We start from the raw sequence: 12164 nt of genomic DNA, 5'->3' as shown, positions 1-12164 counted from the left end.
AGAGTACCCATGACTGACATTTCCTCCCACACATGGAGCTGCTCCGAAAGGATCAGTATGATAATTGCCTTGTTTTGGAAAGTTGTTTGCTGTGGAAGTTTTTTGTTTAACACTATGAGAAGGAACAGGAGAAAACACAAGTCTGGAGTCTATTGTCAGTTTCATGAAGGGAGACATCCTGCCCCCCTGCTTCAACAAGGGAAGTGAGCACCATGGTAAAAGCTGCTACACCCAGGGTACAGAAGGAACACAGGAGCAGGGTAAGGAACCAAGTGTCACTGGATACCTTCATCCATCCCATTCAGGATTTCGTTCAGTTCATCTTCGGTGTATTCACAGAAATGCTCCTTCCAGCTGTCCCCGTTCTCGCTGCGCAGGATCACCAACTCTCTCTCCTTGCCACGCAGGGCAGCAAAATGGGGAATCTCCACAATCACGGGCCTGGCACAGCAACACAGCGCATTAAATGCACACGGGAGAGAGGAAAAACAGGATTAACAGCAACTCTATTCAGTCTGCTACAAAGTGACCTGGAATTCTACCTATTTAGCTGGAATACTTTGGCAAAATCCTAAACTAGTAGGTCACTAACACAGACTAGATTGTTATAGGGACCCAATAAGTGCTGAAGGACAGATGAGAAAGTGCATTCACCTCTTTCCACAGTGTGAATGAGATTTGGTAAGATAACAGTGCTTATCTGGAAATTTGGTGATTGTTTTTGCAAATCCATCAAAAACTCATGCTCATTTTATTTGTCACTACTGTCTGGGTTAACCTGTGCAACTTCATTTCAAAGAGAATCTACTGTAATGTATAGGAATAGTGGGACAAATTCTGATCTCACTTATACTAGTGCAAATCAGAATAATTTCATTGCAATTCAGAAATAATTGTGTCCTGTGCCAATTTCACTTTGTAATTCTATATATTCCAATGAATTTATTCCTGATTCACACCCTGGGAGAGATACAGGAAGTCTGAGGAGATTGATTGGGTTACTATTGCAGTATAAGAGATAAGAATTTGCCTTGTTGCCTTACAAGTCAACATCTGCACCAGCATATGCACTCACATATATATATATATATACACACACACATATATACAACACATATGTGTACATATAATATATCTGTATTGAGATATACATATACATACATACTCTTAGAAATAAGAGAGAATATATAAAGATATTTGTAGATACACTTCTCTCATTAAACGACTCACACAGGTTACCAGGTAAGCAGTAAATGTCATGTGTTCTATCACACTGGTGGTATCCAACATAAAATTTATTGATTGATCAGTCCTTGATATAAAAAAAAAGAGTTTAAAATTTACAGTAGATTCTTTTTTTTTGGGGGGGTCCCAATCCAGGTTGCTTTGCTACAGACATCAAGCACAGAACTAGGAAGATTTCATGCCAAAACAAAAATGAAGGCCACAGTACTTGAAGAAAAAGATACAAACATACCACCAAAACAAAACCACAAACCACAAAGGTTGGAAAATGGTCCACTAAGGGTTAAGTGTACAAAATCTCAAATGATAGAAAGGGACAATATCATGGGCATAATGACATAAAAAAATCATATTGCAGAAGGAGGAGAAGAATGGGGAGGTCAGCATCCATCAATTTGTTTCAAGTCTCTCCTACCCAAGGAATTTGGTCCCAGGAGGCCCCAGCTGAAGGATTCGGCTGACCAAGCTTTCTCCCTCATTAAGTGGGGGAGGAGCCGTAGGCAGATGAAGTTTACTGAGTACATCCAAAGCAGCAGTGAAAGAAAGAACATAAATAAACTTTATGTATTTTTTGTGCCAGAATGCCAGTGCCACTGTCTGGTCCACAGAGTGGAATTAGGCTGTACACTGAATAAGGTTCCGTCCTAGCCATGACAATTTGGTGACCCAAATCAGAAAATCAGATTTGTTAATTTAGGATCTTTTCTTTCTCATGGGGGTTTTGGCCGTGTACTCAATGGAAGCAGGATCTGGACCTTAGAATGCACCCCTGCAAACAGTACAGTGATTTTTTGATCTCACTGCCAGCACAACACCTTGGAAAAGGCTTCCAGGAAGGGCATAAAGATCTGAGAATGAGTAAACTACACTACATGCCTGTCTTGCAGGGGAGACACTCTCATCAGATAGGAAAACCAATTAAAAAGAATGGGAGACATACTTAAAATCCATTTGTGTGTGACAAAGATAATGGGAAGACTGAATGTGACAGCACAGTATTTCTTCTGCTCTTTAGATTTCTTTCTCCTTCTTTTTAGAAATGACCAAGATGGGAAAAGAATAAGTGGTAGCACTAACAAAGATGGTGATTCTGACGACTGCCTGTTAAAATGGATTTTAAAGCAACTGAGTTGTTTCCAAATGGATTTAAACTATTGGTGTGCCTAGCCACTTTTTTTACAGGTTCTGAATGAAGTTTTCTACTGCATTAGAAGGGGTTCCTTCAGTCATCCACTTTTGGATGTCACAGTTGATAGGGCAGAATAGCTGGTGAAACAAATTTTCAAAAGTGCAGATAACTGCCGCTTTCAGCTGAATATTGCTAAAGTGAGCTCAGCAGCAGACACAAATTTGATCTTTCTATGGGCTTTGCAGGGTGGGAAGGAAGAAATGGCCAAGAAAATCCAGAGCTGTCCTACTGTTTAATCTAGCAACTTCAACCCCAGGAAAATCAACAGCACTGTGCTTCCGTTGTAGTCCAAATTTTTGATACCACAACACAAGACTCTAAAATAAACTCCTGGACCTTGTGTTGTGTAGGTAGCAGGCCTCACATTTGGGTGTTAAATCAGCGCAGTGCTATTAATTTTTTAAGTATAGCATGAGCTGCCTTTTCTGGCTGCAGAAGTCTTTTCCAACTCTAATATCACAACACTAAGCAACAATTATATCCAAGGAAGTACATTAACCATGTTTGAAATACCTGTGTTGAACAAAAAGGTGTAAAAGCTTTAAGACTCATTCCCTGCCAGCTGCTCTGCATTTCACACAACTGCTCTGTTTGTTACCATGTGCTACAGGGACCCTGTCCAGCTCAGCTTTGCCAAAGGAACCATTTCAGTGCAAGGCAAACACACAAAGAGGTTGAAGGTTTCCCTTCGGGCCACGTGGCCCCCCTTACCCAAGGAACTGAGCCCCAGAGGGTCCCACTTCGATGAGGCGGCTGGCCAGCCCTTCTCCCTCCACCATGGGTGGCATGGTGGCCAGCCTGTGGCGCTTCACCAGGCGGCACGTCACGCGTGTCGGCGCCGTGCACTTGCGGGGGGGGATGATGATGCGCAGCCCGTTGTGCCGGCAGCCCCGCATGGCGCCGCCGCGAGCGTCCACCATGAAACTCACCAGGAAGCTGCAAAATCAGGGCAGACAGTGAGACCCAGAGCACACCACTGGCTCCCTCGGTTACGTCCCACATACGTACAAACGTATGTTAATAGAGCTCTTGCTCAAGAGGTACAATGAGAAAAAGCCTTTCTCCCATGTGAAGCACCACATCATGCTGAGTTCACTGTTAATTAAACTGGCAACTGCTACCCAACAGTTCTTGACAGAAAGTTTTATGTCACAGGCTGCTGTTGGTAAAATACCAGCAGACATTAATAAATGTGAACACGTGTACCTATTGCAAAGTGCAAACATCACTACTCTGTACCTGCGAGAAGCTGCATTTAAAGTTGGCACTCTTTAAGTACTTCACAAGTAAATATTATTTATGATTCAAAAATAAAAAGCCAGTTCTGATTGGATGGCTCAGGTTTTTTAGTTTTTTGGGGTTTTTTTAAGATTCTCAATATAATTTTCTAGGTATTTGATAAACTATAATTTCTTAGAAAAATGGGTTTGGATATTAAAAAAATAATCAAATTTCATTCTGGAATGCATGAATAATTCATAGTCCATCAGTGGGGTTATCACCAATTTATATAAAAAAACCCCAGCATGTTGTTATGGTTTGAAGGCAAATTTGGGGTTTGGTCAGATGAGAAGAGCGAGGGTCACTATATAAAATGTTTATTTATGGATTTTGGATTTTCTGTGTTACCTGGCACAGCAACACATTGGGAAAACTTAGAGATGTAGAAAGCCATCTACAGGGAGCTTACTTCTAGCACTAGGTGAATAAGAGGGATAAAAACATTTCATTTTGCTTGGAACTTCTCTTGTGCTGAATTCTTTGTAGTTCCACATATACCAACAGGTTGATACTGGGGACATCCTTCTACACCTGGGAAAGGTGTAGAACTACTTCCAATTTTTTTAATTTTTTTTTTTTACTGTTTGATTACAGGATCATGCCTGATGTGGGATGGTAATGTCAGGTTGCTGGAAGTGAAAGTAAGAGTAGATGAGACAGAACGGTGTCAGGCCTACTTCTAGCCACTAATAAAGAACCAGCACAATGGGGAGTCGCAGAAATGCTACTGAAGGACCTGCAATAGAGAAAAGCCCTTATAACAGGAGTAACAAACACAGGGATTTTTCCACTGCCCCCTTGACCGTTCTGTGCAACAAACATTGCATCCATTCATTATCCACACAGCTACAAGAATTCCACATGCTGTAAAAACACAACACTCGACACACCGTGCAGGTCAGAGATGGACGATGGGAAGGAGCCACAAGCGCCAGTTGGAAGCACACCATGCACCACGGATGCCAGTCTGTCTCACACATGCAGGCTCCTAGTCTACTGCCATTCAGATACCTCTAGGCTTTGCTTAGGGTAAAACTCTGGGTAGTACAACCATTAGCTCATTCCTTAGAGGTTCGTGTTTCTGTGGTTTTAACAAGGGGGAAAAAAAGAAAATGAAAACATTTTACAGCTTCGATTGTCTGGGGATTTGTTGAGAAAAATGGGAGCTTCCTTCACAAAATACATTCTTTGTACATATTAGAGCACAGATGAAAGAAGAGCTTAAGAGACACTAAATGCTCAATTGTTGCACTAATGCTCTTGGCTTGTGCTGCAATTGCCCCTGAAGTACATGAAGTAGTTTTATCAAAACAGTTCTGTGTGATGTTTCAGAGAACGTGTCCAAGTCTCCAGTACAATGGGTGTGTTTGAGGCAGTCAATGACACTGCTGGAAGAAGAGTTTCTCATTTTAAAGCTACTGCTAAGAGCAACACAAACACTCCCCCACAACTCCCAGAAGCTAATGAGAGCTCTGACTGAATTACAGCAGCCTTCACATTCCTCATTGTGCAAGCTGTCATAAACACACTATTTAGGATTAAGTTATTTTCATTATTGACATAATATTCAGGATTGCATTCTTTAACACCAGGATCACCTTTTTTTGCTGTCCATCACTAAAATATTAGTGCTAGGTCACCTGCTGTCCCACGTTCTCCTCAGCTTATCTCCCTGCTTGCCTCGGCAATGCCAAACCCACTGTTCACTGCTAGAACACAGACAAACCAAAGGTGAGGATCCAAACCAAGTAATCTCCCTTCTGGCTCTTGTGGGTTCTCTTTTTACTATGGTTGCAATTCCTTCTTTCACTTTGAGTTTACTGAATGTGCCCGGTGGGTCAGTAAATCCATCACAAAGTCTATCTCACTTCAGCCCTCTCTCACTTGAACAACCACAGCTCCAAGGAGTGGAAAAACAGGCAGAGGTAAATCTCATTGGGAGGTGAACACAAAGATAACAAAGAAACAGTGCTAGGATAAAACCAGTAGGATATTATTAAGATTATCTGTAAAAACAGCTGTTTCTATCATAAAGAAGATCTAAGGTTGTTATTCAGACAGCACAGAAAGATTAGTGCCAATTATCACATTAACTCTGGAAGAGCCAGTTCCCAAACCCAGCTATAGAATACTATGGAATCGCTGGAAAAGAGATTTTGGAGAACTAGCATGAATATAAGTGCAAAGGAAAGAAACTGAAGGGGAACATTTCTGAGCTTTAGGTCTGTAGCATAAAATCCTGGAAAGACAAGAGCACTGACACAGGCTTTGCAACCACAGATTGTAAAAATACACCCTTTTCCATTATACCACTCTGCTTCTTTCCCACCTTTTTATTACATTTATTTTTTCATCCACTTATTTAATCCAATTTTTTTCATATTTTTTTTAATCAGCACATTTCACATAATTTTGGCTATACAAGAGAGTGAAGCAAATAATTCATAAGAAAGCTTTTTCTGAATCACAGCAGCCTCTTATTCTGCCTATTTGCTACATAATAGGGCATCTGGATGGGGCCACTGCTGTTTCAGGACCGGAAAAGCCTTTCCCTTTTGAAGGAGTATGTCTATCAATACACAAATAATTCACACAAAACTACTGCATGACAAAAAACATGCTTTCTGAATTGTGCATTTAGGAAAGTGAAAAAATTGTATGACTAATATAGAGTAAATGTAAAATTCAAACGAATTATTTTGTTGCCCACGCATACAGATATTAGTTTTCCTCTTCCACCTCTGTTACCAAGTGTTGTTAAGTGACGTGACTGAGAGAGGAAGAGATTGCAGTCCACAAAAAAACATTAGCAGGGATAAATGGCAGATGAAGCCATCACTCTGGGAAGTGATACCTTATCATACTAAATTCCCATGGTCAAAAAGAAGCTAGTGCATAACACTAGCACATGAATAACCCTAACATTCCATATACTCCCTAAAGCTAAGGAGTAAACTCGGACCTTACTCCATGTTCCAGCTGCATGGAGCACTACTACAGCACTATCAGCCACCCACCTACATATAGGGAATAACGGGGAGAGGGATCATTAAAGAGAAAGACAGATGGCAGAGAAGAGTTCAAGGAGGGGCGGGGGGGAGGGAGCAGGGGGGGAAAGAAAGAAAAACCCAGTTAATAAAAGAGATTAAATGAACTTTAACTTAAAATTAAGTGATGACTCAAAGTCAAAGCAGATTGCAGGTTAAAGCTGCATCTTTCTCATTACTAAGACACCCTTTGAGTAAGTTTCATTTTTAGTTTTAAAAGTTCTGTTAGAAATGAGGCATGACACAAACATGTGACCCAGGCAGTCCTGAAAATTGGATCAATACTGAGGGGGTAGTACAATATAAAAGCCAGATTGGGGAAACAAATCAGGTTTGGGGAAATCATTGCCTTCTCTCTTTTAAAGAGAATGAAGGGAAAATCAAAATTATTTTTCTAAAGAAAAAATAAAGTACAAAAGCAATTCTCTCATAGGAATCAGTTACAGACTGCAGGGGAGTCTACACACGCTTCAGTTAAACACACAGCAGTCAGCTCAAGCATCATTCATTCTTTCTCAATTTAGCAACCTTAGTCATAAATTAGAGAGGCCATGTCATCCTCTTCAATTTTAGAGCAATTAAGAATTCATGCTTGCCATATGAAAGATATATCAAATAACACTGGCTGTCATGGATTTGTGGTTGAGTACACAGACAGAAGGCCCCTAATCCTAAATCCTTCAGGCTGTTTCCACACCTTCTATAGAGAGCAGAGCAAGCAGGTCTTGGGGTTTCTACTTGATCAAAACACAGACAAAATATATGCATTGGATAGAAGGGGCAAAAAGTTGGGTGTATTTTCATGAAATATTTGTAATTTAGATCTGAGCCTGAGTTATTCCCTTTGCTGCTTTTATTAATATAAAATTAACTTGGGTTTATTCTGTATCTATCCTCATGTGAAAGATAACAGCAGGATGAACAAAGACACTGGAAACTGTGTCAGTGCTGGAGGGGGTGAAGGAAGCCACTTGTGTGCTTTGTGAGGAGTCCCTATTGCATCAAGGGCTTGGCAGAGGCAGAGTTTCAGGTGGCCATGACCGCAAGCGTGGGGGCACTCGTTCTGCAGAGTCACCAGGAGAGCCATGCAAACCCAGCAGGTCAGGGGCTTTCTAGGACAGGCAACAACTCTTGGAACACACAGAACCAAACTAGACAAAGTCTCCAGCACCACTGCCATACGCTGGGCTCAGGTAGGGTTCTCTTCCCAAGCAGCTGGGCAGGCACACATGCGCTCAGCAGATAGCAGGGAACAAAGCTCCAATCAGAGCACACTCGGTGTAGACACAGTCAGAAACTTCTTAGCACACATTATGTCCATTTATCAAAGAAACTGGGAAACAAGGAGATAGCAGCATTCAGTGTTAGTCGCAGTGTGAAGAAGCAGAAACAAACAATCAGGGTGCTTCAGCCATCGGAAAGTGTTCAGCAGGAGAAGGAAGCCGGAGAGAGGCTGAAACTCAGAAAAAAGGCCTTGATCCAGCTCCCACTGAAGTCAACAGCAAAGTCATTCAACTACCTCAGAGTGCTTTCCAGCAGGCTGTAATTATGCCATCCAGAAACAAGGCAAAATTCACATTCCAGGAGGACAAAAAACATGATTCTAACATAGGAAACCTCTACTATATTAACTTCTGACATCACTCTCTTCACTGCATTAGTCAGCTGCTGAGAAATTCAGTGACATGACCTAAAAGGATGAGTCTGTAGTTTGGGGGTTTAATTAGCCACTTTACAATTTTGCAGAGCTTAATATTTAAGGCAATTTTCACCTTTCCAGGGTTAGGCTGAAGGAAGTAAACAGGTACTGTGCCAGTTAACATTTATTTTGCCAAGGGAAGATAATCTCCTTTGGGATGGTTCAGCTTCAGGTGTTCTGTGCAGAATATAATGTGCCAGTGGTTCAAGCACTGACTGACCATCACACAAAAAATATGTGTAGCATGAAAAATAAGATATACTAAGGTGGGCTGTTAATCTACTAGTTCAAATACAGTGGTACAATTTGGAAAATGTGACTAAGAGAGTGGCTCTGCAATATTTTTTACACAGACAAGCGAGATAAAAAGCCCACTTACTAATATAATAATTTAATCATTACAGTGGTTTGTGTTGAATTATCTGGGGAGGGACTATTTCTTTAAATATGAATATTAAACCATGCCATCCACAAAGAAAAGCTATGGTTAAATACATCAATGGTTAAAACAAGCTGGGATGGTATAAGGAGCTTTGTTAAGACTTTTTGCAGTGGGCTTATTAACAATTCCAGAATTGTTTTGTTATAGATGCCAAGGCAGATGGGAGAAAGTGGACACTTACTGTAAAAGAGAAGTCATGCTATATATAACTATTATATAACCACTGCTTGTTAGATTTATTTTTTTCTCTTGGCTAATGGGCACTAACAAAACACTAAAGCATCCTGAAGTGAGGTAAGAGGGGAGGACAAATAGGGTGGGTGAGAAGTGCAATGTAATAAAGAAAGAAATTATGCAGAAGTTCACCTGCTGTTGTCAAGATCAAGACATGGAGAAGAGCATCTGCAATAGAATAGATGGTTTAACATCAAAAAGGAACAGAAAGGGGGAAAAAAAAGAATGAGTTAAATGAAATACTGAAATACTGGAAAAATGAAACAGATTTCTAAAGCAAACACATGAACATATACATATATATGCATATTCCTCACAGGTGGGAAGGTTGAAGTGAGTATGGAAAATAAGTCTAAGTAAACAGCCTCAGTTCCAAGTGGCCACTACCTGTACAGCAGTGAAACTGGAGGGATCTGCTTTCTCTATGGACACCCTCACACTGCAAGCCAGACACCTAAAATGCACAGCTGGATTCCAAGTAAAACTCTCAGAAGCAGAGAAGGGGAGATGCTGCTTGGTTTAGGTATCCACATCCAAAATGTGGACTGTGGGATACCAAAGGCTAAGGCACCCAAGGTAATTCCAGCCAGAATTCCTGATAGCCCAATAAATCTCGTTTGTCTTTCCTTAAAATCCTCTATCAATACATTGTCCTCCACTTCCTTCCATTTCAACATGTTTCTTGTCCTCCTTTTGTTCTACAAAATGACAAATTTCAAACTCTCATTTTGACCTGTTTAGGCCCTCAGTAATCACTTAGTGTCACATGGACAATTAGTTTTCCAACTTCCCTTTTTATTTTATGGATCTCCATTGCCATTTTCTTCCATTAACATGCTTTGCTATTAATGAAACACTCTCACTCTTTTTCCTCATTGTTACTTTCTGAACAAAGGCCATAAAGCTGCAGCCTAATTTGAAATCACTTAGACTTTCAGATTTAAGAAATGACTATCAGCTGGTCGCTGCCAGGTCCTGTTTCCATAACGATTTCCAGGAAATCAACCTTACATTGGGAAAAATATATTATGGATTCAAAATACACTTGAAAGATATTTTGTTTACCTTGTTAGCAAGGATCCAGCCTCCTTTTTTGCAGACATGCAGCTAAGAATGATAATTCACATTATTTATCACAGTACAAGCTGCCCAATCCCTCATCTTTTCATAGATGGAAACAATGACTTCCAGCAAGATAAACTCACTAACAGTATCCCAACTGTGTAATTTATTTCAAGATACAAGTAATGACACACTATGTTCATCCATTAGTCAAACAGGGACTTCTTCAGCAAATTATATAAAAGAAATCAGGATTTTTCATCAAACAAGAGCATTACTGTGAGTCAGAGTTGGAAAACCTGCAGAGCTGCTGTGTTCTTGCTCTAGAACACAATACCAAGTTCATATAATAGCATGGACCCAAAGCTCCTTCCTCACAGTGCCATGATCCTGACAACACATCAGATTTGCTCTCTTATCTACTGTGACTCTACACAACTGTCAGGAAAATTCTTAGAAATATAATCTATACAAATAATTCCACTGTATCACCAGAACACAGCTAAGAAAACAACATAGTTTTGCACACCATTGATATTTTAAAAATCTTACAGTCACTCTTATCTTCACCATTCATGTATATTCTTATGGAAGATAAAAATATGGTACTGCCAAGCAATATCTAAATGCTGCAAATCTTTCACTTCAGATTTTTTTCTTTTTGCCTTCAAGCAAAATAAAAATACACAGGTTCTTCCACAATAGGATATTGTGTGGTATGAGACTAAAACTGTGAAGCATATTTGGATTTATGTAGGCACTAGTTCTGTCTCTCACATTACGGCAGGAAATTATAAATGACATCCCATAACTTCAGCAGTAAAGTCATACAACTCTATCTTATTGGATGTTCAGCACCTAAACTTTTTGGCATACTCAGAGATCCTTAACTTTGCTCAACATGTAAGATCAAGTAGTTTTATGAGAAGAAGAAAATCTGATTTGCTTGAAAGGGAGTTAAGGTGCAGGAATTAATACTTTTTTCTTCAGCTGAAGTTGGAAACTATCTGGAAACTGTCAGCTGCATAAAATGACCGGAAGACCTTTATGTTGAGATTTTGAGCCCCACAAGAGCTTATCTCTTAGGAAATAAATATTTTTTGGGTTTCAAAATGGTTGCAAAAAACTCTGACCAAAGAACTTACTTTTTCATCCTTCCTGATGAAATTATCAACATATTGAAGGAACAGTTATATTTAAAAGTTAAATGGATGGTTAAAGCCTTTTCCCTTCTGAAATTTCAGACATGGCAGAAGATTCAGGTAGTTATGCAAAGGCTGAAATATGTGCCTGTGAAGTTCCACATTGAGAGAACCATTCCCTATGAATTTATCCCTTTGCCTGGGGGTGTTACACTGTGATCCACAGGAACACTTCCCTACAATGGGAGATCTATAAGAACCCTACAGCAATTTGGGCTTCACCACTGGAGTGGTGCAGGGAGAAAAGTGCAATTTGTCCCCTTAGATTGTACAGAACACAAACTTATTACATCTGTGACAAATAAATTACCACCCAATACTGTGCTGATGTGTTATTTCTCAAAAACACCATCTGAACTCAATACATTTTCAGTGTCCTGGGCAAAACCAAGGCCACACCCTTGCATAGGACCACTGACAGTGTTTATCTAGGATTTCTTTCAAAATTCTACAAGTTTCCTTTCATGATAGGTAACTACTATTTCACTGCATGCCCTAAATGTCAGCCCTGCTGCTGAGTCATAAGAAGCCACAAACAGTGTGTGTCTGCATGTGGAGAGGAGTGTGGCTGACAACAGGGCTCTGAATCACAAATACATTTGTTGTTCTAGCAGAGTGAGTGCAGCAATCATGAACTTCTACAACTGTTTCAATTTAAAGGAAGGTCTTAGAAGCAAAACTCTAGTAGTCAATGTACTTTTCTAAGAAAACATATGCACCCCAACAGTTTATGACTCAGACCAATCTAAACAAGATAAAAACG

The 12164-nt window shown here is 40.1% G+C and overlaps 1 protein-coding gene across 35 annotated transcripts in view; it reads right to left on the bottom strand.

Moving 5' to 3' along the window:
- The window catches only part of ANK2 (ankyrin 2), a 277320-nt gene that overhangs the window by 33210 nt on the left and 231946 nt on the right, over window positions 1–12164 (bottom strand). For 12 of the 35 annotated variants that reach the window (XM_054514480.1, XM_054514483.1, XM_054514482.1 and 9 more), the window contains 5 exons: window positions 10203–10244; window positions 9270–9305; window positions 3146–3370; window positions 1661–1759; window positions 287–441 (listed from right to left, as the gene is read on the bottom strand). In XM_054514480.1, the coding sequence (XP_054370455.1) occupies window positions 287–441; window positions 1661–1759; window positions 3146–3370; window positions 9270–9305; window positions 10203–10244 (557 nt within the window). The remainder of the gene's footprint in view (window positions 1–286; window positions 442–1660; window positions 1760–3145; window positions 3371–9269; window positions 9306–10202; window positions 10245–12164) is intronic. The other 23 variants (XM_054514493.1, XM_054514507.1, XM_054514506.1 and 20 more) reach the window with 6 other exon arrangements.

This window comes from Molothrus ater, chromosome 4, assembly GCF_012460135.2.
Source record: "Molothrus ater isolate BHLD 08-10-18 breed brown headed cowbird chromosome 4, BPBGC_Mater_1.1, whole genome shotgun sequence".
In the NCBI taxonomy this organism is placed as follows: domain Eukaryota; kingdom Metazoa; phylum Chordata; class Aves; order Passeriformes; family Icteridae; genus Molothrus; species Molothrus ater.
This window is presented reverse-complemented; position numbering and strand designations above follow the sequence as displayed.